Raw genomic sequence first — 26756 nt, forward strand, 5'->3', positions numbered from 1 at the left:
CTCAGCCATTTTGTCTTTGTCTAAAGAAACAGGCTCAGACATTTTGTCTTGGTTAACTGGAACAGGTTCAGCCATTTTGTCTTTGTCTAAAGAAACAGGCTCAGACATTTTGTCTTGGTTAACTGAAACAGGCTCAGCCATTTTGTCTTTGTCTAAAGAAACAGGCTCAGACATTTTGTCTTGGTTAACTGAAACAGGCTCAGCCATTTTGTCTTTGTCTAAAGAAACAGGCTCAGACATTTTGTCTTGGTTAACTGAAACAGGCTCAGCCATTTTGTCTTTGTCTAAAGAAACAGGCTCAGACATTTGTCTTGGTTAACTGAAACAGGCTCAGCCATTTTGTCTTTGTCTAAAGAAACAGGCTCAGACATTTTGTCTTGGTTAACTGGAACAGGCTCAGCCATTTTGTCTTTGTCTAAAGAAACAGGCTCAGACATTTTGTCTTGGTTAACTGAAACAGGCTCAGCCATTTTGTCTTTGTCTAAAGAAACAGGCTCAGACATTTTGTCTTGGTTAACAGGCTCAGCCATTTTGTCTTTGTCTAAAGAAACAGGCTCAGACATTTTGTCTTGGTTAACTGGAACAGGCTCAGCCATTTTGTCTTCCTTTACTGAAACAGGTTCAGCCGTTTTCTCTTTGTCTAAAGAAACAGGCTCATTCATTTTGTCTTTGTTTACTGAAACAGATGTGACAGGAAGTCTTGTTTTTCTTGGATTATTATGTATGTATAATTTCTCTGAAACATTAAGGTACAGCTGACGACTTCAAATTCTTTTTCCATGTTTTAAGAATAGACAATTTTAAATGTAATGTTTCAGTCATATGGAGATTTTCATAAATGTGTTTTGTCATGTGACCAATGGAAAAAGAAAATATTTTCTTACTGTAAGTAGCTGAGTACATCAAATATTGCCGTCATATACAAATTATATCCCAAGCCATCTGTAGTTTTATAATTTAATCCTTTTAAACCAAAACAAAACACAAAATCTATACTACCAGAAAAATGTCAAGACTTAACACAATTTGCACAGCTTGCTTGAACAATTTTGTAGTGGGTCACACAAGGAAAATATCTGTGGTATCATTAATCCCCCGCCGTGGCGGAGGGATTATAGGAATGGTCTGCGTCCGTCCGTCCTTCCGTCTTTCCGTCCGTCCGTAACAAAATCGTGTCCGGTCCATATCTCCTAAACCCCTTGAAGGATTTTCATGAAACTTGGGTCAAATGATCACCTCATCAAGACGATGTGCAGAACCCATGAGTCAGCCTTGTCAGTTCAAGGTCAAGGTCACAACTCAAGGTCAAAGGTTTGAGCCTGCCATTTTGTGTCCGCTCTATATCTCATAAACCCCTTGAAGGAATTTTATAAAACTTGGGTCAAATGATCACCTCATCAAGACGATGTGCAGAACCCATGAGTCAGCCATGCCGGCTCAAGGTCAAGGTCACAACTTAGGGCAAAGGTTTTGAGCCTTCCATTTTGTGTCCGCTCTATATCTTCTAAACTCCTTGAAGGATTTTCATGAAACTTGGGTCAAATGATCACCTCATCAAGACGATGTGCAGAACCCATGGGTCAGCCTTGTCTGCTCAAGGTCAAGGTCACAACTCAAGGTCAAAGGTTTGAGCCTTCCATTTTGTGTCCGCTCTATATCTCCTAAACCCCTTGAAGGAATTTTATCAAACTTGGGTCAAATGATCACCTCATCTAGACGATATGCAGAACCAATGAGTCAGTCATGCCGGCTCAAGGTCAAGGTCACAGCTTAGGGTCAAAGGTTTGAGCCCTCCATTTCGTGTCCGCTCTATATCTCCTAAACCCCTTGAAGGAATTTTATAAAACTTGGGTAAAATGATTACCTCATCAGAACGATGTGCAGAAATTATGAGTCAACCATGCCAGCTCAAGGTCAAGGTCACAACTAAGGGTCGAAGGTTTGAGCCTTCCATTTTGTGTCCACTCTGTATCTCCAAAACCCCTTGAAGGATTTTCATCAAACTTAGGTCAAATGATCACCTCATCAAGAACTCATGAGTCAGCCATGTCAACTCAAGGTCAAGGTCACAACTGAAGGTCAAAGGTTTCAGCTCTGTATCTCCTAAACCCCTTGAAGGATTTTCATGAAACTTGGGTCAAATGATCACCTCATCAAGACGTTGTGCAGAATTCATGAGTCAGCCATGTCAGTTCAAGGTCAAGGTCACAGCTAAAATCAAAGGTTTACCCTTTCACTATCCATAGCAGTGGCGGGGGATATAGCTGTCTTTCAGACTGCCTTGTTTTGAAATTAGGCCAGCATTTTTCTGACAAGAGGGAAGTTTCAAGTTTGGTTGAAAATGACTCAGTGGTCTAGGAGATGTTCTTTAAAGAATTTATGAACATAGATGTACGATGGACATCCAATGATACTAAAATCCCACCATGACTTTGTGCTCAGGTGAGCTAAAAACAGAAAAGATATAAATAGGCCAGAATAAAAATTAATACCTCATACATAAAGTGAAGAATGCCATCCTTTTAAAAAATGCTTGTTTGCATTGCACCTACCAACACCTCAATCACATTCTAATTTTACTTCTGAAATAGACTTTTTCTGCACAAAAGTCAAATAATGTATCACCTTTCAAACATGATGACTTAAGGTATTCCCATGTAATAGTATACCTCCTTTTGATTAGTATTCAATTCCTACAATAAACCTATTCTGACTTAAATTTTTCAAGGGGCATAGGTTCAAGCCACATTGGGACCAATTTTTCCCCCTTATATTCCTTTTTGCTAATAAGTTTTTACTTTATGTTTCAAGACTAAGATTTATCGTACGAGTAAAAAAATTTCATTTCGTAAGTGATTTCTTGCTGTTCAAAGTGAATTTACCTCTAAAAACAGAAGGGGGCAGAGTTAGACATCTTTAAAAATACTGAGTTACATGTGGTAAAAGTTCTTTATTTTGCCTTTACTCTTTAGATTTCATACTGTGGAAGGAATGTATCTGCCCCAAGGTTATTTCTGAATGAAGTGAGCAAAGTTTAAAACAGTCCCACAGGACTTGACCTTAATTTTTCAATGTTGGAGTTAGAATTCTGTCTCATTAATTCCTTTTACCGGAGGCACCCTAGAAAATGATATTCACAGTTTTATTGTGTTTTATAATTGTTTACCAATAATTTGATGTTTCTTTTATAAAAACTAATGGTATAATAAATTCTCTGCAAACATTTTGGACAGTGGCAATCAATTTGAAAGTTGTCTCTACTTGAGCCTGAGGAAATATCATGAATTATACAAAATTTATTTTTAAAAAAAAACAGCACGATAAAAGTTGTTTAAATTTTGCAAACAAGTCTCTCACTGGATACAATATATTGCTGTAACACTGTTTTGAACATTTGAAATATTCACCATTAGGTGGGTCATACCTTAAATTTATTACAATTTTTGACCTAAGTTATGTTAAACATAAGACTTAGTTTTCTGTTTTCACAGCTCTGTATTGATGGAAAAAAAGTATAACAACAACAAAAATCAACTAATTACCAGCCTCGTAAATTCTGAGCTGAAGCATAGTGGTCAAACAAACACTTTTTTAAAGGTTGGCCTTTTTAAACTTAACTACAATATAACATTTATAACTTAACAACAAGCTTTCTCATATGCAACATTTCAATTACAACAGAATGGAACTCTTTAAAGTAACAAAATCCTTAAGAACAACTGTCTGACATGCATGGATGCCAATTTGATGCCTGCACTATGCATCACTAAACCTGCCCTATATCTCTGACTGTAAACGGATTTTTTCCATTTTAGCTGGAAGAAGCTGAACCATTTCCTTACATATATCCAGTTCACTTTCAACAAGTGTTGCCGCAGAAGGATTTCTTTTGCAGTAGTCCACTATAAACTGGTAACAATCCTTGCTTTTCTTAATGTTCAGTAGGCGAGTTTGCACATCACCTGTAAGGAACTTAGAGAACAATCGACCCATACAGAACATCGCCACCAATCCTGGCCTAACATCGTTAACTGGAAACTCATCCGGATAAACTGGTTTACCTCCCTTGAGAGTATTCAGGTAATCCTGATAGTACTTTATGCTCTCGCTTGTTAGAGAATTCAATTTTTTCACATGGTGTGGAGTTGGACGTGAACCCTCACCGGATGCTTCCATTATTGCTAGCTTAAGATCATACATGGCGCTATATGTATCAGCGATTTCAAACATCAGCTGTCGACAGACTAAAAGATAGTGCTGAATACTAAGCTCTTTCAGGACTTCGGATAACATATCAATTCTTCTCTTGTGCATCTTACACTGCCTTTCTAAGTCAGGTTCAAAATATGACAAGAATTTGAATGACAAGCTGTGATCCTGTACTATGGAAACATAGTCCGGACAGTGATAATCAAACTTGTAGAATTCTTTAGCTCCTTCTATCCATTTCTTTATTAAAAGAAAGACAACTCTAGCTTCCTCGAAGTTTGGTAGAGGCTTATCAGTTACCTTTTCCTCATGGGAAGTTACTTCTAGATTAAACCTTTCATGAACCTGCTTCTCCCTTTCGATTTTTCTTCTCTGCTCTGAATCAAGCACACTTTTTTCTACATTTTGATTACTTTCAGCAACATTTTGACTTTCACCCTCATTTTCATTAGTTCCAGTAGCTTCAGTATTTTGAGACTCTGCATTACTATTATCTTCTGGCTGACTAGCTTCACTGTCATCCTGTTTGATTTGATCATTTTCAACATTTCTTGGAGTGCTAGTGCTACTAACAGATCCTTCATTCTGGGAACTGTCTGCATTGCTAGTAGCTTGCCCACTTGTTGATGTACTAGCATTGCTCTGAGTTCCGCTTGCAGCCGACCCGCTCCTTTTGTCTGTCTCCCCTTCTTCACCTTCTGACTGACTAGCTAATTCTTCTAACTGTTTTTCTTTTGAATATTCAAGCAAACCTAATCCATATTTAATCCAGCATCGCTGAATATCTGCTTTTGCTTGATTGATTTTTTCCTTCATCTCATCAGGACAGTTCACATTATTTGCTTCAGCTTGTTCAAAGATAACTTCAGCACTGGCTAAACAATGACGAGACATTGTAAAATCCCTCTCAGTCATGTAATACTGTGATAAAGTTGCTGCCTGCAGACTCCAGTCCAAAGAATCTAAGTTGTGCGAGTCCAACTGCCTCTGCAGTGTGAAATGACAGTATTGCGCTGACACATCTGCCTGACCAAGATGTTGATAAACCTGTGCAAAATAGAATAACGTATGGGTATATGTACTCTCCAAATGCGTGGCTCGTTCAAACTCTAACTTGTCCATATCATCTCTTGGAGGAGACAGAAACTCGTCAACCATCCACGGTGCTCCACCAATCACATTTTTAAAGTCTATGTACAGCAATTCTGCTTGTTTAAAATATTCCAGAGCCTCGTCAGGCTTTCTCCTCCCTGTCAACAGAATTCCCATATTGTTCAGTGCTTCCAGGTATATACCCGTACCTTTCAGAGTTAATTTAAAATCCTCCATCTTTTCCAGACATTTCTGCAAGTGTTCTTCTCCAGTTCCTTGTTCCTCTGTGCTGGTATAATTGATACCTGAAATGTAAAGAGATTATTCTACATTTAGTTCCTTTTTCGACTAATATGTCATGGCGCTAAAATCTTTCCAGGTTTCCCTAAAATCTCTCAACTTCTCCCTAATTTTAGCCGAGGGAGAAGTGACTTCTTTCTAAAATCTTAGCCTAGCGTAAGCCCTGTTGGTTGTTTTTTCCCTATCCATTTTCAATTCTGTTCCCATATTGTTTGTTTGTTTCTTTTATTGTTTTTATATAAGTTATATAACATACATATTAGGGCCATGTATTGAATGGAAAAAATCGATATAATACGTATTGCAATAAAAGAAGGATCAATACACAATACGTATTGGCGATTCAATACAACAGCTACTTGGACCTATTACTTCAAAGCTGCAACATAACTGGTCCAAAATAATTGTTTGTTTTGTGAGAAAATGAAAATGTCTAGTTGTGTGGGCTCCTATAAAATTGATAAAGAAACCTTAAAGCACCATCTTTTTACCTAATAGATGTATCAGTCTATATTACAGAGCTATACGTTGGCAAAATGCATATACTTCTGCTTATGAAGTGGTAAATTTCGACTGAGAACTTAATATGTATGCAAGGCCTTTATTAGTATATCAGATCTTTAAGTTTGTTTTGTTTTTAATTTATTTCTTTAATTTTTAAAATTGCTAAAATTAAAACAGCAATACGCGTGGTAACAACATCTGTGTAAATGGAATTCACCGAAACTGAAATTATGTAGCTGGTGTGCCATATGGATTTCATTTCATATTAGCGAGTGATTTTCAGTCAGTGTGCAAATAAAAAGCTAATGAAAAACAGAATTTTCTTAAATCATGTGCTTGATTTACATGAGACGTCATGCATGCTTGTTGGCAGATGTCTTTGAACTGAGCTGTCAAAACAAAATATGAAAGTAGGCAGCGACTTTTTTGGGATATAATGGCGGCCCGAAAATACAAATTTAATTTCTCTGAATATTTTAGTGTAAAGTGATAACAAGAGCACCGCCTTGCGGGTGCAGACGCACATCTGATTTTTTTTGTCTCTGTATAATAGAAATATTGTCCTACCCATGATTTTCTAAGTCCTAAAAGGGCCATAATTCTTGCAAAAAGGCAGGATGGAGTTATGTATCTTGCTGTACAGTGTCAGCTTATGATGGTGAACAACTGTTGCAAGTTTCAAAGCAATAGCTTTGACAGTTTAGGAGAAAAGTTTACCTAAACAATAAACATAAAACTTATCCAAGAAATCTGATATTTTCTAAGTCCAAAAGGGGCCATAGTTCTTGCAAAAAGCAGGCTGGAGTTATGTTTATTCATGTACAGGGTCAGCTTATGATGGTGAACAGCTGTTGCAAGTTTCAAAGCAATAGCTTTGATAGATTAGGAGAAAAGCTGACCTAAACACAAAACTTAACCAAGAAATCTGATATTTTCTAAGTCCAAAAGGGGCCATAATTCTTGCAAAGAGCAGGATGGAGTTATGTTTCTTGCTGTACAGGGTCAGCTATTGATGGTGAACAAGTGTTGCAAGTTTCAAAGCAATACCTTTGATAGTTAAGGAGAAAAGTTGACCTAAACATAAAACTTACCGTATAACCCCGTTTAAACGCCCCCGGGGGCAATGCATTTTACGAAAAATTTGATCCAAACAATGTCAGTAACTCGTATAAACGCCCCCCTATTCATCCCAATTCACGCACTGACATATTAACCCGATACGTCATCGTACTGGGAATCTGTGTAAAGTCGCGCGCTGAGTGACGTGATCCGAGTTAAATTCGATCAATACTGTAGCGTTTATAGCCCAGATGTTTATGTGTATTTACCTGCACCTAGCATATTCAGTACTTACACACAGTAGATTTATTTGTGCCATGCCTGTTGACGTGTTTAAAAGTTTGTGCTAATAAAGTGTGTTTTTTTTTTAAATTCATTTGTATTGTTATGGAATTGTTATTATCTGGATATTATTGTGTTGGATCTATTTTTGAAGGTAAGATTTTTTTATTTTCCCCAAAAAACGTGGGGGGGCGTTTATTATAGGGGGAGCGTTAATACGGGGTTATACGGTAACCATGCAATGCCGATGCCAATCAAGTTATGACAATAACTCATCATTTTTTTTCAAAATATCAGATGAGCTAAAAAAAATGAAAAAGTTTAATTCTATTTTGTATTAAAAGGGACATCACTGAATATATCGATACATAAAGAAAGTAGATATGCGTATACATCGGTGTAAACATGATGCTTTTTGTTTGTTTTGGGTTTAACGCCGTTCTTCAACAGTATTTCAGTCATGTAACAGCAGGCAGTTAACCTAACCAGTGTTCCTGGATTCTGTACCAGTACAAACCTGTTTTCTGCAAGTAACTGCCAACTTCCCAACATGAATTATCAGAGGTGGAGGATGAATGATTTCAGACACAATGTCCTTTATCAAATCGTCACGGAGAACATACGCCCCGCCAGAGGATCGAACTCGCGACCCTGCGATCCATAGACCGATGCTCTCCCTACTGAGCTAAGCGAGCACGCAAACATGAATATTCAATTCATATCGATATACCGGTATATTGATCCAGCCCTAATACATATATAACAAGAGCTGTCCGTAAGACAGTGCGGTCGACTTTCCTCAGTGCTTGACTCAAAATTAGAGCTTTGCCAGTAAAAACTTTATAAAACTTTAAACAAACATTCTAAGTTAAAAAGGGGCATAACTCTGACAACATTCAAACCACAGTTATGGGGATTGTTTCTCCAAGTGTTCACTTTGATAATTAATAACTATTTCAAGTTTCAAGTCTATAGCTTTGATAGTAACAGATCAGAAACTTTAACAAAAAAATTCTAAGTCAAAAAGGGGCATCAGTCTGTCAAAATTCAAACAGAGTTATGGGGATTGTTTCTCCTGGTGTAGACTCTGATAGTAAATAATTATTTTAAGTTTCAAGTCAATAGCTTTGATAGTAACAGAGATATTTGACTTTATCAAAAACTTTAATCAACGGCGACGCCGACATCGGGGCGAGTGCAATAGCTCTACTTTTTCTTCGAAAAGTGGAGCTAAAAACTAGGGAATGAATATTCTAACATTCGAAAATCGCGCAGTCTGGTCAGGATCCATGCTGTTTGCTAACGGTTTCTCCAATTGCAATAGGCTTTGAAAGTGAACAGCATGGATCCTGACCAGACTGCGCGGATGCGCAGGCTGGTCTGGATCCATGCTGGTTGCAAATCCACTATGATGGTTTTCTCATGGTGCGACTCTAATCATTATTAAAACAACCATTTCATTACAGTAGCATTATTAATTCATTTAAACAACTTGTTATTTCAAGTAAACTTTACAAGAAAAACATTGTCGTAGAAGTTGTAATAATTGTATTGTAATAATTTGGATTTTGAAAATTTAATAAAAGATAATTTTCTATATTTGAAATAAATTTGCACATTCTAAAATGAAGATTTTTAATTATTCTTTCATTGATTTTCATTGCTTAAGCCAATTTGAGTCTTTCGATCGAAAGACATGTTGTCTCTTGAACAAGAGACAGTGTTTAGATCAAGAGAATGTCCCTCAATCCAGGGGAAGTCTCCAACCTGATTACAAGAGGAACACACTAAGGCAAAGTTTCGAAGTGAGCTGAAATGTTACATACATGTCAAGTCTCCCAGATCGTCCGTGAGACTCACAGATTTTCAGTCCATCTCCCGGTCATACGGAAATCAATTATTTCTCGCGGAAATCCAAAATTCCAAGTTTATTTTATCATGATTGTATCAATCTATATCGCTAATTACACACTGTGGCTGAAGTAATTTAGTACTCTATCGATAAAAGTTTAACAAGGTCACGCACTGATGACATTCTGCCAACAGGTGTGTGTACTATGCTATTTTTAGCTCACCTGTCACATAGTGACAAGGTGTCAGCTTTTGTGATCGCCCTTCGTCTGTTGTCCGTCCGTTGTCCGTCCACAATTTCTTGTCTGCATGATAGTGGTTTCATTAATGATTTTATTTTATCCAAACTTGCTTACAACTTGTATCACCAGAAGATCTTGGTTCCTTTCTTGAACTGGCCAGATCCCGTTATGGGTTCCAGAGTTATGGCCCCTGAAAGGGCCAAAATTAGCTATTTTGACCTTGTCTGCACAATAGCAGCTTCATTTATGATTTGATTTTAACTAAACTTGCACACAACTTGTATCACCACAAGATTTGGTTCCTTTCTTCAATTTGCCAGATTCCATAATGGGTTCCAGAGTTATGGACCCTGATAGGGCCAGAATTAGCTATTTTGACCTTGTCTTCACAACATCAGCTTCATTAAATGGGCAAAACAATGGGATCGGAATTTTTAATTTTTAATAACTTTTTAGCTCATTTATGGATTTTTAAAATTTAAAGTTTTGAAATACTTATAATTTCATATTTTTGTATTCAAGTATCTTTTTTTAAATGAAAAACCATTTTAAATTGACATATAATTTTAATAGCGTAATGATATTCAAAACTTTTAGAAAAACACTGTAAGTTAACTGTTCATAATTAATCCATTTTATTTTGAAATAATAATTAAAAAGTGATTAACAAATTGCTTGTTTTATAAGCTTTCCATTGATCAAAAAAATATTGATATAATTTGTGTTTTAAGAAAGTTTAGGCTGTTAGAAAAACATCACTTTTTACAAAAAACTTGGACGTTCGGCCTCTGTCCACCCGACCAATGACTTATCAGTTCTAAAAATAGAAAATACAATGGATTTGTATACAAACACGATCTCTCCTATTCCTGAAAAAATGCTGGTCGATAAATCTCCTCTTCTTCTTCTAAATACTACACTCCCTCATAATAATGAAGATTATGTGTAGGCGCTGGTGAATTTAAAATAACTAAAAATATAGTGTTTGAGAGCTAAAAGTTTTTTTGTTTTTTTTTTTGGTTGCTTTTTTATTTCGTTTACAAAATTTGTACAGTAGAATGAGTAGTTGCTGTTTAATATCCTATGGCTGAGACAACAACAGGCACAGTGACGTTGGTCTTAAATGTGTATACTGTGGCTGCTTCATGAGCTGTGATAGGCAACATGTTCCACTGGCTAACAGTTCTTGGATAGAATGAAAATTTATAGGAGTCTTTGGATGTTCCTGTGTGCCTGAATGTGTATATGCTACCATACCTTGTTCTTAAACCTGTAGGGACCAATAAATTATTTTCAGGGTAAATAACTACAATATGATGGACTATTTTATAAAACATGACGAGTCCTGAGGACCAGACCACTCATCTATCGCAAGAGATAGAGGACGCCTTCCAAGAGCAGAGTCGTGCTTACAGCATGGATTGATCTGCAGAGGGCATTTGACAATGTCTGGACTGATGGAATCCTTGTCAAGCTGATGAGGACTGGAGTAGGCCACATGCTGAGGTGGATTAAGTCATACCTCCACAACAGGAGAGCAAGAGTCAGTTTAGAACATGCCAACAGTAGGAAGTTCCTGTTGCGTCATAGTGTCGCATAAGGCGGAGTCTTATCCCCTACACTCTTCTTGCTTTTCATCAATGATCTGGTGTCTGAACTACCGAAAGGAGTTAAGGCTGCTCTCTACGCTGACGATCTGGTGTTATGGTGTAAAGAACATGCCACTACAGCCACATACAGGATGCAAGAAACCATCAACAAGCTTTCAGCTTGGGCTGAAGATTGGTGTGTATTGATAAATACAGAGAAATCGTCCACCACTCTATTCTCCCTGTTGTCAAAGCAGAGGGCGGGTAAAATCAAGATGGGAAATACTTCGCTGATTGAAGCAGACAAGGCAAAATACCTTGGAGTGACCTTTGACAAACGGCTAACCTGGAAGCCCCAGTCAAGCAGAAGGGAAGGCCCGTAGGAAGCTTGCCATGATGCGCTAACTTGCTGGAACAACGTGGGGAGCAAATGAGCAAATACTCAAGACAGTATATCAGGGAACATTGAGACCCCATTTAGAGTATCTTTATAGCTCAACTGCCTGGACCACTACTGCCAAAACTAACCAACAGGCTTTAGACAAGGTTCAGAACCAAGCATTGCGGATCATGACAGGTGCTACAAAGCCTACGCCAATCACCTTCATGGAGAAGCTAACAGGCACACAGCCGTTACAAGACAGAAGACATGCAAAGGTTCTGCTTCAAGCAGAGAAGTTCAGGTCTTTTCAAGACCATCCCACGAAAGCCAAGCTAGATGGCTACACAAAGAATCGGCTCAAACGTAGCAGCTTCGTACATAAGGCAAAGCAAACCAACGACTCCCAGGCCCTTCCCCAGCCGCATAAGGCGCCGCGCTACCGCGGCGCCTTAAAACACGAAATACAGCTTCCCGCAGCGCTTAATTATCCCGCGCGGTGCCTCAATTATTAGCGCAGCGTCCGATTTCATCCCTGTGAGATACCTCAGGTAAATATCGATCGGTGAAGTTTATGAATACACAGTGTAGCTAGCTGTTTACCGTGTACTGACGACACGTGTTGATGAAAGTCTGTGTTTTCATAAGTTAACTGGAGCAGGAGTGATTGGATTATAATTAGTTAAAGATCATAATTAGTCTATGCAACGAAATGGGATAACAGCTGGTGACGGCATGCATGGGTAAGTTAATTGTTATCGAGTAATAATTAGCACAGAAAGGCAATTGTATTAAAATGACCAGTGATTCTTTGACTGAAGTTTGAAATCATTGTTCCGGATGAACTGAAGCAAACTTTTTCGAGGATGTTTAATTACCATTGTTTAAGATGCTATTAATTTCTAAATATTAAACTTTATCTACTATGATATTTTTGTTTCACTTTGCTTTTGTATCTCTCAAAGTAAACATGAAAAGACCAAATGTTACAAGTTTCAGTGGAATAACAAAATTTAGGGCAGGTTACCTAACCATCGTTCCTGGGAAAGACCAGTTCCAAATAAGCAACTGCCTACCTTCTCACGTAAAGAACCGGGCTAGTCGGTAAAAGGGATGAATGAATTCTCTTCTGCTGTATTTCAAGGAAGTCAATATTTCTATGCTAAATAAATATTGATTTATTTATTTACTGACTATATTTACAGCATCATGTATGGTCCAAAGAATTTTAGAAGAAAAAAAAAACAAGAAACTTATCAACAACAAAAAAGTTATGATTCATTTTGTCAAGTCATTGAAACATGTCATTGTAACTTCTGTTTTATTTCAGGCTCTTTCATCACTCTTCTCCCTTGAAGAAGACCGGGCGGTTATTGAATGGGCACAGGCGAATCTTAGCCACCCTTACCACAGATGAACACTTTGAGCACCATGGAGTGGATTGTTGGTAATCTGTCCGAGTCTCACCCAAACCTGAGCAAAGTCGCTACAGTGGGACTGCTTCTACCAACCTCCACAGCTGGTGTGTATACATGTTCTTTCTGAAACTTGCTGCTTGCAGTAAAATACATAGTTAAACTTGAAATACAGAACCTGCTTCTGTGTGTATAAAAGCTGCAATGGTGTTGTTAACACCCACAAATATTTAACAGAAATACTGTTGCAATTCATTGTGCAGAAGAACACAAGATAAATGTCAAATCTTAGGAACTTTTACAATATAAATCCATCCTTGGTTATCCTTGCTCTGGGAAAATAAATACTTTTTTGTACTTTCAGATTGTGAGAGAGGTTTCAGCAGTTGAATGTGTAAAGACCACCCACCATTCACCGGTGCGCATGAAAGTGCTTAATGCCTTACTCATGGTGTCCATGCAGGGACAAAAACTGAATGACTTTAATTTCAGTGGTGCAGTAAAGGAATGGCACAGAGCCAAAGACAGACACTTACCGGTATATGAAAACAAAAATGCCTATGTGTTGTTAGTGTTAGTACAAAGACAAAGAAGTGGAAGGACATATGTGTTGTTCGAAAATACATATAAAAGAAGTGGACATCTGTCATGTCTGTGTAGTGTATATGATATATTGATGGTTATATGATTATGTAAAAATGTAAAAGTAATGAAATACATGTTGTTGTGTTTTTTTGCATATGGTATACTTAAAAAAGCACCATTTGGGTTCGATTTTTTAAAAAAAAAATCGATCACGGGAGGGGAAACCCCTCCCGCACCCACCCCTTATCCCGCCACGCAAACTTTACCCCAGCGCCTTAAAAAATTTCTGGGGAAGGGCCTGGACTCCCCTAGGTAGTGAAGACATTATAAACCCACTAACAAATGATCTGTCCTCAGTGACTGTGAGACTTGCTGTTCCTCATCTTGACCGCGGGAAGCAAGAGGATGAAGGCATTCAGAAGAGCCCCACACTTGCTATGATCAATGAAGACTATCCTCCGGAATCATGGACTCTTGACTATACAGACGGATCAGCCACATGCGCCGTCAATGTTGGAGGAGCAGGAGTTTTCATTCAATACCCATCTGGCAAGAGAGAAACACTACAAGCAGCCACAGGAAAACGCTGCAGCAATTACAAGGCAGAGACTGAAGCACTCATGAAGGCCGTCTCAATGATTGAAAGACTCGGCAGAAGAAAGCTCCTCAGTCGTCTTTCTCACAGATGCACTGTCTGTCATGGAAGCTCTGATCAACAATAAAGCTCCGCAGCTAGCCAGGAGAATGCAGAGCCTGAGTATAACCTGCAAAGTAGCACTTCAGTGGATTCCATCCCATTGTGGACTTGCAGGCAATGAAGAGGCAGACAAACTGGCTAAGCTAGGAGCTCAGTCAGAGCAACCAACAGAACCTGTGAGTTACAAGGAGAAAGTCACCATCATCAAGGCACTAACGAGACCAAGGATGGAGAAAGATGCTTTTCATCTCCTTGATCGGTCTGAACAAGTGATGATGGTCAGGCTCTGCTCAGGGCACAACAAGCTCAATGCTCACATGTACAAGAAATACAGACTGGCGTCAAGAGTCTTGCTCTAGTTCTTCTGATTTCTAGGGTTGGCCAATTCAAATTATTTAACATGTCTGAGACCGAGCTAGTGTTATGATAATGGCTGGTGACAAATCTTGCAGCTCTTCTCTGAACTCTCTCAATCTGATTTATATGATTTTTAGTGTGTGGGTCCCTGACTGTCAAAGAATATTCCAATTTGGGTCTAACTATGGCTTTATAGCGAGCATAGCTCGCGAGCAATTGCGCTACGTGTAGCTTGCCTTAGGCAATGTGAAGGCGAATATAACAAAGGTGTGCCGAAAGAGGCAAAGTGATGTAGCTGAAAAATTTTCGCCAACGTCTGGGCACCGCCATTTTTTTCTACTTCCGTCAGTCGGGAATTTTTTTTTTTTAATTTCATATTTGAGTTACAATCTCTATATTCATTTAGGTGTCTTCATTTTTAAAAAAGTTTTGTTATGGAAATAATTTCAATTTTACTTTTATTTTACGAAAAGCGCGTCCCTAGCGGACAGGTGCTCACAGGCAGTGAATACAGAACTTCATTTGATTGTATAATATTATCCATCACTCAAAAATAATGCAAGAAAGATTTCCAGTTGGTAGAAAAAATTATCACTTTCTTTTAAAAGATTAAGCATTGGCCAGAAAATGGGATAAAATGTCATTAATAAGCATAAAGCCGAAAGAACGCAGCAAACAGGTAATGACTTCACCGTGTCCAGGTTTTTTTTCCGGCTGTTTTTATAGCCGTTATTCGGCTATATTCCCAATGCCAAAAAGTATGTTTTTTTCCCAAAATGAGTGCAAAAATTCCCAATCTCTACATTCTGAAAAAAAAATCCATAAAATTGCACAAACATTGACCAAATTATAGACAATCTTGTAATGGAAGTATGTTAAAGAGGTTGCACAATGTGAAACAAGTGTATGAGGTAGTGCTTGAACAAATCCTTACTATGTCCTATGGGACTAAATATTTCCCAACTTGGAAATTTATGCGTCAAAATTCCCAATTTTGGGGGTATAGGCGATGTTCCCAAATTAGCTAGAAAAAACCCTGGTGTCACCGGCTTTACATAAATTTTGCAACGTATGATATTCGCTGTTACAGGTATGATGACACTAAATTTTTGTTTGACTTTCTTTTTAAGTGAATAGGTTCTCGTGAATTATTTTAAGCAGTGAATAGTTTCTTTGTTGTTTAAGCTAAGCTCGCTCAGAGGCTTTGCCTTTTTCATACTTTTGGCATTTTCTTTTACTTTTGAGGAACTAATTTTTAAATTTCTACGAAGAAAACCAAGTGACTGATTTGTAGGGCTGTGGATCGTCAGAGAAGTGGCAATCCGATCCGCGAGTTGGGGCTGACGATTCACAGATCGAACAATGGATCACAAGCAACAACTTATAATGATACAAAAAAATATTTATGCAAGCCTGTTTTCTTTATGGAATCTAAACTTTGCAGCTCTCATAGTGTTCAGTTTAATAGTTCTGACTTATGTTTATACGTTTTGCTCATTAATTAAAGTCAGTTTTCTCGGGTGGACTTCTGTAATACTCGGCCATTCTTGCAGATGAACGATATGACGTTGGTCATAAATATCACAATATTTAGTAACAGTTTTGCATTTTTTGATAAGAAAATTAAATTTGTTGGAAAGAAATTTGGTATTTAACTTTTTATTGAATTTAATAACTTAAACGATAAAAATTTATTCTCTGTTTTGACAGATTTCATATTAATTTTAGTTCGAATATAAGACCGATGCTAACTCTACCAAAGACATTTGTTTACATCCGGTTTAGAATCTGACAACGCGTAATCGTATTATATGTGCAAGAAAATTCATTGAAGACGTTTAATGTGGCTTAAATTTATTTTTATTGATAGAATTGTACATATTAGTTTTATTACATGTATTAATGAAAAATATCGCGATCCAACGATCTTGACAATGACGAATATCCGCAATCGAACTTTTGGTCGAATTCGTGGATATCCAAGTACTCTGATACCCGTTACAGCCCTACTGATTTGCCTTATTCAGGGCTTTTTCTGGCCATTTTGGGAAAAAGGCCCCTGTGCTTTTTGGGAATTTTCGACTAGCGAATACTGTCATATTGGGAAATATATGTATCGGTTAAACATCCAAATTAGGAAAGTATTTCCATGAAAATCAGTCTTTTTTTTTCCTTATGTATATTCCTGTGATTTCTACTGCTAATATTCATAAAAGGAAACTGCTTTATATTCAAATTCAATAAAATCTATAATACTATGGTTGCACCACTATAATTTGCAACAAAATACCTAGGTCTAAAAAAAAAATTTTTTTTTTTTTTTTTTTTTTTTTTTGCTTTGATTGGGAATTTTTGAACAGCTATTGGGAAAAAATATGCATATTTGCCATTGGGAATGGGGCCGAATTTCGGCCCCGTGGGACACGCTGAAAAAGCACTGTTATTTGTAATGGAATTGATGTGTTTGTCCCATTTTAAATTATTCTGGTTTGTGTCACCCAACTTCCCAAGTATTTTGAGGATTCAACTTTTTCTAAGGCATGATTATGTAATTTACAGCAAAACTGGAAGATTGTCCAGGAAACTTGGCATTTATGAAGTTATAAACTACAAGATTTGGTTGCCCAGGCCTTTTTTCTCATATTTACGGCATTATCCTGTTATTTGGTCCGCGGACCAAATAAATTCCAAAACATTTAAATGATATGTTTAGCTTCGGTTTTGTAAAAAATCATAGTGTATCCATCCGCCATTCTAAAAAAAAAAATCATAGTATATCCATCCTCCATTCACTGTTGAGGTCATGTAAGGTCGCGTAGGAATACACATAATAAATTATACATGTGCGGACCAAATACCAGGAGTATATATATAGAGACGAAAATGTTTTCCAATAGATTCGTTCTAATGCCTTTTAAGGGGAAGTAAATAAAGTAAAGTAATAAAGTAAGGTTAATATAGAAGTTTTCAGATGCAGACCAAATACCAGGAGTATATATAGAGAGATGAAATTGTTTTCCAACAGATTCATTCTAATGCCTTATAAGGGGAAGTATCCCCGGGAAAAGGGTTTTCTTTGGGGGATCATATTTTCAGAAAATGGGGCTTAACAGTCTTTTGGGGGTGACATTCTTAAAATAATTCGTTAATAATAATATAGAAGTTTTCAGATGCGGACCAAATACCAGGAGTATATATAGCGACGAAGAATTTATTTGGTCCGCGGACCAAATACCAGGAGTATATATAGAGAGACGAAATTGTTTTCCAATAGATTCATTCTAATGCCTTATAAGGGGAAGTATTCCCGGGAAAAGGGTTTTCTTTGGGGGATCATATTTTCAGAAAATGGGGCTTGGCAGTCTTTTGGGGGTGACATTCTTAAAATAATTCATTAATATAGAAGTTTTCAGATGCGGACCAAATACCAGGAGTATATATAGCGACGAAGAATTTATTTGGTCCATGGACCAAATACCAGGAGTATATATAGAGAGACGAAATTGTTTTCCAATAGATTCATTCTAATGCAGTCTTCGTCGTAACTGGGTTGCCCGAAGTCCGGGACAAGTAGATCCTGTTTCGGGCAAGCCAAAGTTTTCAGGTGGTTGCCCGAACGGACAAGTGCTTTTTTCCAAAATTTAAATCCCTTAATTTTCACAATGATTACAGAATTTCATGAATCTGAAATGAACATCCTAAATACTAGCTTTCATATATTTATGCATGAATTGATGACTTCACATTTGCAATATATAAAGTAACTTTACAAAATTCAGAAATTACATCCCTAAAATTACCTGAATTGACTGGAATTTACCCGCGAATCGTAAGGATATCAAAACGTCATGCCAGTAATTTTCCATTCCACGAGCACGTGCGACCTATCGTATCGCCGTTACTTTTGTTTATCGACATGTACACAAAAAAATGCGTGTAGTGCATTCATTTTTTAATATAATCGCTTCAAATTTTCAACACTGCTTGAGAAGTTATATAGTTTGAATTCTATAACAATTTTACTAAGATATCGACAGAAATGTAGGCAAAATTCTATAAAAACAACGAAGTTTCATACAATTATTTGTTAAATTTCAAACAGCGCGATCTTAATTATTAATTTATTTCTAAAAGTAAATAAATAATACATACTATAGTCATAAATTTCAGACTTTTGACAAAAAAGTACAAAAAACGGAATTAAAAAATCTTAAATAATGAAAAAGCGGCAGCAATTTAAATACATCGAGTTGAAAACGATTTTCGGCAAACTGTTTTCTGCAAGTGCGGCAGAATAGGTTACGGGACCTCGTGAACGTAAATAAAAATTGTTTTAAAATAAAGCAGTATGATGTCGCTGTGGTTTTTAATAAGTTTAATAAGTAAATGAATCTTTGTATTTTTTTGACTCAACACTATGTCAGATATTCTTTTCAAACAATAATGTAAATTCCTTGAGGGCAAATAGGTCACAGAGGTAGGATATCTACTATTATCGTTTGACACATTTACCTGTCAGTTTATACGGGATATTATATATTCACTTTTAAAAAAATTAAAGAAGATACTTTTTTTACTGATTTCTTCTCAGCAATTTCAAGAACCGAGGCCGTACGATCAGACAGTGATGTGTCACATGGCGCGAAAATATGACGTAATGCCATGACAATCTCGGGCAACTATACCGCTTTGATCTCCACTTCAGAAGCCACGATACCGACACACTTCTTTTAGCTCTTTGAGGGGGTTTTAATTGATGATGAAAACAAGGCCAATTACTTGTTTATCAACAGAATAATTACCGATAATTGTTAAACACGGGTGGGTTGATGATGTTTATTTTGTCCATATTTTTTTTTTGGACACGACGCCGCGGACTGTGATAATAGGCTACATTAAAATTTTACTTGATAATAATGCTTCAAAAAGAAACAAAACAAGAGCATCGCCTTGCGGGTGCTGACCCTCATCTGATTTTTTTTGTGTAATAGAAATATTGTCCTACCCATGATTTTCTAAGTCTAAAAAGGGCCATCATTCTTGCAAAAAGCAGGATAGAGTTATGTTTCTTGATGTTCAGTGTCCACTTATGATGGTGAAAAACTGTTGCAAGTTTTAAAGCAATAGCTTTGATAGTTTATGAGAAAAGTTGACTTAAACGTTATACTCAACCAAGAAAATGATTTTCTAAGTCCAAAAGGGGCAATAAATCTTGCAAAAAGCAAGATGGAGATATGTTTCTTGATGTACAGGGTCTGCTTATGATGGTGAACAAGTATTCCAAGTTTCAAAGCAATAGCTTTGATAGTTTAGGAGAAAAGTTGACCTAAACATAAAACTTAACCAAGAAATCTGATATTTTCTAAGTACAAAAGGGGCCATAAATCTTGCAAAAAGCAAGATGGAGTTATGTTTCTTGCTATACAGGGTCAGCTTATGATGGTGAACAAGTATCCCAAGTTTCAAAGCAATAGCTTTGATAGTTTAGGAGAAAAGCTGACCTAAACATAAAACTTAACCAGGCAATACCGACGCAGACGCCGACAACCGCTCAAGTGATGACAATAACTCATCATTTTTTTTCTCAAAAAATCAGATGAGCTAAAAACAAAACAAAAAACAAAAATACTGACCTACCGACCCTACTTTCTTTGGCTATGCCAGCAGAAACACAAAACATTTTTTTTGGGGGGTGGGGGGTGCCTAACTGCCTAACCTGGCTGATCCATTATTGCAGTTAACTTTGAACAACTGCACAATATTTTAAAGGCCTAGGCCCTAAAAAGTAAGTTTTAGAAGGATAGTGCAAATTTGAACCCCACACCTGGCATAACTAGATACTGGTATTTATAAGTCTTACTTTTTTTCTACAGTTTTCTCCCATAATTTCTGTCTGCTAGTTACTTGAATATTGCAACATGGTTATCCACTTACGTTGGCTTAGCCTGCCCATGGATAGTGTGGGTAGGTTAGTTGACTACCATTTAAGTAACTGCATGTTGAATTAAGCATAAACCAAAATACATCATATTTATAAACAAAATTATTTCGGGCAAGTAAAAATGTTTTCGGGCAAGTGGTTTTCTTAACTTACTTGCCCGAAAGGACAAGTGCTGAAAAAAAATTAAGGCGAAGACTGTAATGCCTTATAAGAGGAAGTATCCCCGGGAAAAGGGTTTTCTTTGGGGGATCATATTTTCAGAAAATGGGGCTTGGTAGTCTTTTTGGGGTGACATTCTTAAAATAATTCGTTAATATGGAAGTTTTCAGATGCGGACAAAATACCAGGAGTATATATAGCGACGAAGAATTTATTTGGTCCGCGGACCAAATACCAGGAGTATATATAGAGAGGTCAGGCATTCTGCAGACGTTTACCCACAATTTTACATTCAGATCAAAAGATAATCATGTACTTCGAATGAACCCATTAACATAGTTCACAGAGATGTTAATATGCCTTGATTTTGATTGCAAGTTTCAATTGACCGTTAGTTATGGAAGAAGAAAAATTTACACACAATGTATGATAATACAAGACATTACTGGAGATGCTAAAAAGTGGCCAAATCTAATTAGAAGACTGTTTTGAAAGATAGGTGTTAAACATTTTGATCATTTATTATTAGCTGCATTCGTGTATGTCAATGGATTAAATCCAGATATATTTCTAGAGTTGGCTTATCTGACAAATTTGTGCAAGGATGAGAGCGGATATAAACATTTTCGTGATTTATTCCGTCTGTTTGACGAAAAGAAATACAATCTGTAAACATTTAAAATGAATAAAGGCTTTACTAATTTTGTGCTGGAACTGCTCCTTTAAAACTTGGATATTTCGTTGTCCATTTGCTGTTGAAGTAATTTTGGACTGCTAATTGACATGTAAGTAGTTTTTATATTCGGTTACATTACGGAATAAATAGCATTAGTCTATTGATACAGACTATAGTCACCTGAGGTTAGGGACTTTTTTTTTCAACACTAAACGGAATAAATAGCATTAGTCTTTTGATACAGACTATAGTCACCTGGGGAATGAAAAAGACTTTAGGGACCGGTACGCCTATAGTGCGCAATGGAAGTAAAGTGCGCAATGGTGCGAAATGGAGGTAAAGTGCGCAATGGAGTCAATTTTTTTATAGCGTCGATTATTGGGTAAACTTGTTGGCTGTAGTTAACTTAATGGAAACGTTGTTAAATGCCAAGAATTGAAAATGGCACACAAGCAGCATATATTTGGGCTAATTCAAATTGTGCGCAATGGAGGTGAAGTACGCAAAGAACCTTTTTAGGAGCGATAATTGGATGAATATTTAGAAAATACTCACAGTTGTCTGTTTAAAAATGTTTGAAAGATTTTATTTACTCTCGGTAAATGCTATTGCAATAAAATGATAGATATATCATAATTTTAATTATTTCTATCATTAATAATAACCCTTATATAACTGCCGACTTAAAAAATAAATCAATTCTATTGTATAGTCAATTCTATTGTATAGTATAGGAACGATTATTATTGTGTAAACTTGTTTGAAATAATGGAATTGTCGTGAAAATTCTTAAAAAAAAATAGGCACATAACAGATATTTGTGCTAAATCACTGACACGCAATGGAGGCAAAGTGCGCAATGGAAACATTCTATTAGAAGCGATAACTTGATTAACAAACAAGAGGGCCAAGATGGCCCTAGGTCGCTCACCTAAGAAACACTCCATAACAGTGTAAAACATGTTTGACCTAGTGATTTCATGGAAACAAATATTCTGACCAATTTTCATTAAGATTGGACCAAAAATTTGGTCTCTTGCGATAAAACAAGCATTTTCTTAGATATGACCTAGTTTTTGACCCTAGATGACCCATGTTCAAACTCGACCTAGATTTTATCAAGGCAATCATTCTGACCAAAATTCATGAAGATCAACTGAAAAATACAGCCTCTATCGCATACACAAGATTTTTCTTTAATTTGACCTAGTGACCTAGTTTTTGACCTCAGATAACCCATATTCAAAACCGACCTAGTTTTCATCAAGGCAATCACTCTGATCAAATTTCATGAAGATCAATTGAAAAATACATCCTCTATTGCATACACAATGTTTTTCTTCAATTTGACCTAGTGACCTAGTTTTTGACCCCAGATGACCCATTTTCGAAATCAGCCTAGATTTTATCAAGGTAATCATTCTGGCTAAATTTCATGAAGATCAGTTGAAAAATACAGCCTCTATTGCATACACAAAGTTTTTCTTTGATTTGACCTAGTGACCTAGTTTTTGACCCCAGATGACCCATTTTCGAACTTGGTCTAAATTTCATCAAGGCAATCATTCTGACCAAAATTCATGAAGATCAATTGAAAAATACAGCCTCTATAGCATACACAAGGTTTTTACGTGATATGACCTAGTGACCTAGTTTTTGACCCGAGATGACCCATTTTCGAACTCGGCCTAGATTTTATCAAGGTTATCATTCTGACAAATATTCATGAAGAAGAATTGAAAAATACAGCCTCTATCGCATACACAAAGTTTTTCTTTGATTTGACCTAGTGACCTAGTTTTTGACCCGAGATGATCCATTTTCGAACTCGGCCTAGATTTCATCAAGGTTATCATTCTGACCAATATTCATGAAGATTAATTGAAAAATACCACCTCTATCGCATACACAAGGTTTTTCTTTGATTTGACCTAGTGACCTAGTTTTTGACCCGAGATGACCCATTTTCGAACTCGGTCTAGATTTCATCAAAGTTATCATTCTGACCAATATTCATAAAGATTAAATGAAAAATACAGTCTCTATCGCATACACAAGGTTTTTCTTTGATTTGACCTAGTGACCTAGTTTTTGACCCAAGATGACCCATTTTCGAACTCGGCCTAGGTTTCATAAAGGTAATCATTCTGACCAAAATTCATGAAGATCAATTGAAAAATACAGCCTCTATAGCATACACAAGGTTTTTCTTTGATTTGACCTAGTGACCTAGTTTTTGACCCGAGATGACCCATTTTCGAACTCGGCCTAGATTTCATCAAGGCAATCATTCTGACCAAAATTCATGAAGAAGAATTGAAAAATACAGCCTCTATCGCATACACAAGGTTTTTCTTTGATTTGACCTAGTGACCTAGTTTTTGACCCGAGATGACCCATTTTCGAACTCGGCCTAGATTTCATCAAAGTTATCATTCTGACCAATATTCATAAAGATTAATTGAAAAATACAGCCTCTATCGCATACACAAGCTAAATGTTGACAGACGACGGACGACAGACGACAGACGACAGACGCCGGACGCCGGACATCGAGCGATCAGAAAAACTCACCTGAGCATTGCTCAGGTGAGCTAACAAAAAACAAAACAAAAACTCCCAGCTACAGATTTTTTGTTTAAAATAGTTTTACTTTATTTATTATCGGTAAATAATATTGCAATAAAATGATAGATATATCATAATTATAACTTTAACGAGTTTTAATAACCCTTTTATTGCTTTATCTAAAATAAGCCGCTGACTGATTAAGGTGTGTAATTGAATTATCAGGATTATCACACCTATGCTAACTGATTAAATCACGCATCTGGTAAGTACTTCACGCTATTTTAATTAGTTACATCAAGAAAGAGCGCATGTGTTTATTGATCTAATTATCGCTGTATAATGTCTTTTAATGTAAAAAAAAAAGTAATTATGTAAGTTTTGAGATTAAATATCCTAATGCTACGATTGTTCCAAGTTGTATTATCGCCTTTCTTAGCTATACAAGTATAAATTATTCTGAAAAATATTAACACATAATAAATAAAGTGTCATAGGTTTACTGAGCAGTGTGTAAATATTATATTTTTTTTTGTTTATATGTACCATACTATTGTTCTTTTATCATATTATATTTCTTATCTTATCTGTATATTTGGATGAATATTTAGAAAACACTCACAGTTATCTGTTTAAAAATTGTTTGAAAGATTTTATTTACTCTCGGTAAATGCTGTTGCAATAAAATAATAGATGTATCATAATTATAATTATATCTATCATTAATAATAATCCTTATATAACTGCCGACTTAAAAAAATCAATCAATTCTATTGTATAGTCGTTGTAAACTTGTTTGAAATAATGGAATTGTCTTGAAAATTCTTTTAACAAAGAATAGGCACATTACAGATATTTGTGCTAAATCACTGGCACGAAATAGAGGCAAAGTGCGCAATGGAAACATTCTATTAGGAGCGATAACTTGATCATTCATATATATATATATATATATACTCCCAGCTACAGATTTTCTGTTTAAAATAGTTTTACTTAATTTATTATTGGTAAATAATATTGCAATAACTTTAAGGAATTTTAATGACCCTTTTATTGCTTTGTCTAAAATAACCTGCCGCTTGATTAAGGTGTATAATTGAACTATCAGGATTATCACACCTATGCTAACTGATTAAATCACGCATCTGATAAGTACTTCATGCTATTTTAATTGGTTATATCAAGAAAGAGCGCACGTGTTTATTGATCTAATTATCGCTGTATAATGTTTTTTAATGTATAAAAGAGTAATTAAGTAAGTTTTGAAATTAAATATCCTATTGCTACGATTGTTGTCTCTTATAATTCTTAAATAGAATGGTCTTGCAATAGTTTGTTGTATATATGTCGTATGCAAGAATGAGACGTAAATAAAGATATAAAACTACTATTGTTATTAAACATATCATTTTATATTTCTTATCTTATCTGTATAAAGATGTATTAAGATCTACATGTTTTTGCCATTTTTTCCCTTTTAAATATTATTCTTCCATTTTACAATTGATATTAAACCAGTAGACTTTTAGCATGTTTTTTATAATGAGTTTCAATTCGAGTGTTTGTATGTTTAACATATAATTTATAACCTTTTTGGGAAAATTGTTTAGAGAAATAAAACTATCTATTAACGTAGTATTGTATAATACCATAGGTGAAATAAAGTTATCTGTATGTCTGACTGTCTGTCTATAATTTTTTCAAAATGTTAAATCATGGGTTCGAATCTATCTAGAATTAAATGTCTGTGTATATTGTTCTAATGTAATTTATTTGTTTAAATTCAGTTGTTTGTTGATCTGACTTTGTCTGAACTTCAGGAAATATTGATATAGAAAAATTCTTTTATGACTGTTATTAAATTTAAAAGACTTAGGGCCGCGCATATATGACATATATTATATGTTTAAAAAATGTATAAAAATCTAAATGTTTTTGCTATGTTTTCATCGCATTGTTTCTTTAAATATATTATTTCTGTTAAAGAAAAAATTGAAATTATTCTGCATTTACCATTACTTTTAAATCTATCAAATGCATATGTTTGTATATTTTTAACATCATATATATCATTCAAATACGATTAAAATTAGTATAAATATATAAAAATAACATGTAAAAATATAAAATTATTTGATGTTTGTGTTTCCTTTTTAATTATTATTATTTAATTACCCTTCCAATGGTATTTCCTATAAATAAATAATCATCCCTAAAAAAATTGACTCCATTGCGCACTTTACTTCCATTTCGCACCATTGCGCACTTTATCTCCATTGCGCACTATAGGCGTACCCTTTAGGGACTTTTTTGGTAACACTATAGGAACTCCTTTTTAGGATGGACTACTTTTTGACACCAATAGGGTAGAAACACCGATAAATAATTTCAAGAAAGTTACATTAATACAAGAAAATAAGACCGGAAAGTTTCTGGTCCGCAGACCAAATAACAGGATAATGCCTCCACTAGAAGACAACATGACTGTAAATCATTACCAAGTTTTAATTCAAGAGCTGCCCAGAGAAACTGCAAATCCTCATCAGCATGGCGTTTGTCAGCAAATTTCTTCAAAACTTTCTTTACAGTCTTGTAATTTTCGCGTGCCTTATAAAGTGATCTGTATGGTTCGTCTTCTGGATCATCATTTGATAGCTCTTCTGCGTACTTTTTCGCTTCCGAGAGGTTTTCGTAACCTTCCCGTAGGAGGAAATCTTTCCAAGCCGCCATTTTGGATGCTGAAAAGACCCGCACCGAATGAATTTATCCGTATGCATAATGTGCATCGCAAAAAAAATTGATAGGCCTGTAACATAATGTTAAGCTTTTGTAGAAAAAAGATATACTGATA

At 35.9% G+C, this 26756-nt stretch overlaps 1 protein-coding gene and 1 long non-coding RNA gene across 2 annotated transcripts; one reads left to right on the forward strand and one right to left on the reverse strand.

Annotated features, from left to right (window-relative positions):
• Positions 1–943: 943 nt before the first annotated feature.
• On the reverse strand, positions 944–26660 carry LOC128557066 (KIF-binding protein-like). The gene is made up of 2 exons (XM_053543636.1): positions 26404–26660; positions 944–5606 (listed from the first exon to the last, which is right to left on the reverse strand). Exons 1-2 carry the CDS (start codon positions 26633–26635, stop codon positions 3778–3780), a joined length of 2061 nt encoding a protein of 686 aa, XP_053399611.1. The 5' UTR covers positions 26636–26660; the 3' UTR covers positions 944–3777.
• On the forward strand, positions 12112–13674 carry LOC128557075 (uncharacterized). Its single transcript, XR_008371013.1, has 3 exons — positions 12112–12250; positions 12838–13029; positions 13287–13674. It is a non-coding gene; the product is annotated as an uncharacterized LOC128557075 (long non-coding RNA).
• Positions 26661–26756: the final 96 nt, after the last annotated feature.

Source organism: Mercenaria mercenaria, chromosome 1, assembly GCF_021730395.1.
Source record: "Mercenaria mercenaria strain notata chromosome 1, MADL_Memer_1, whole genome shotgun sequence".
Lineage (NCBI taxonomy): Eukaryota > Metazoa > Mollusca > Bivalvia > Venerida > Veneridae > Mercenaria > Mercenaria mercenaria.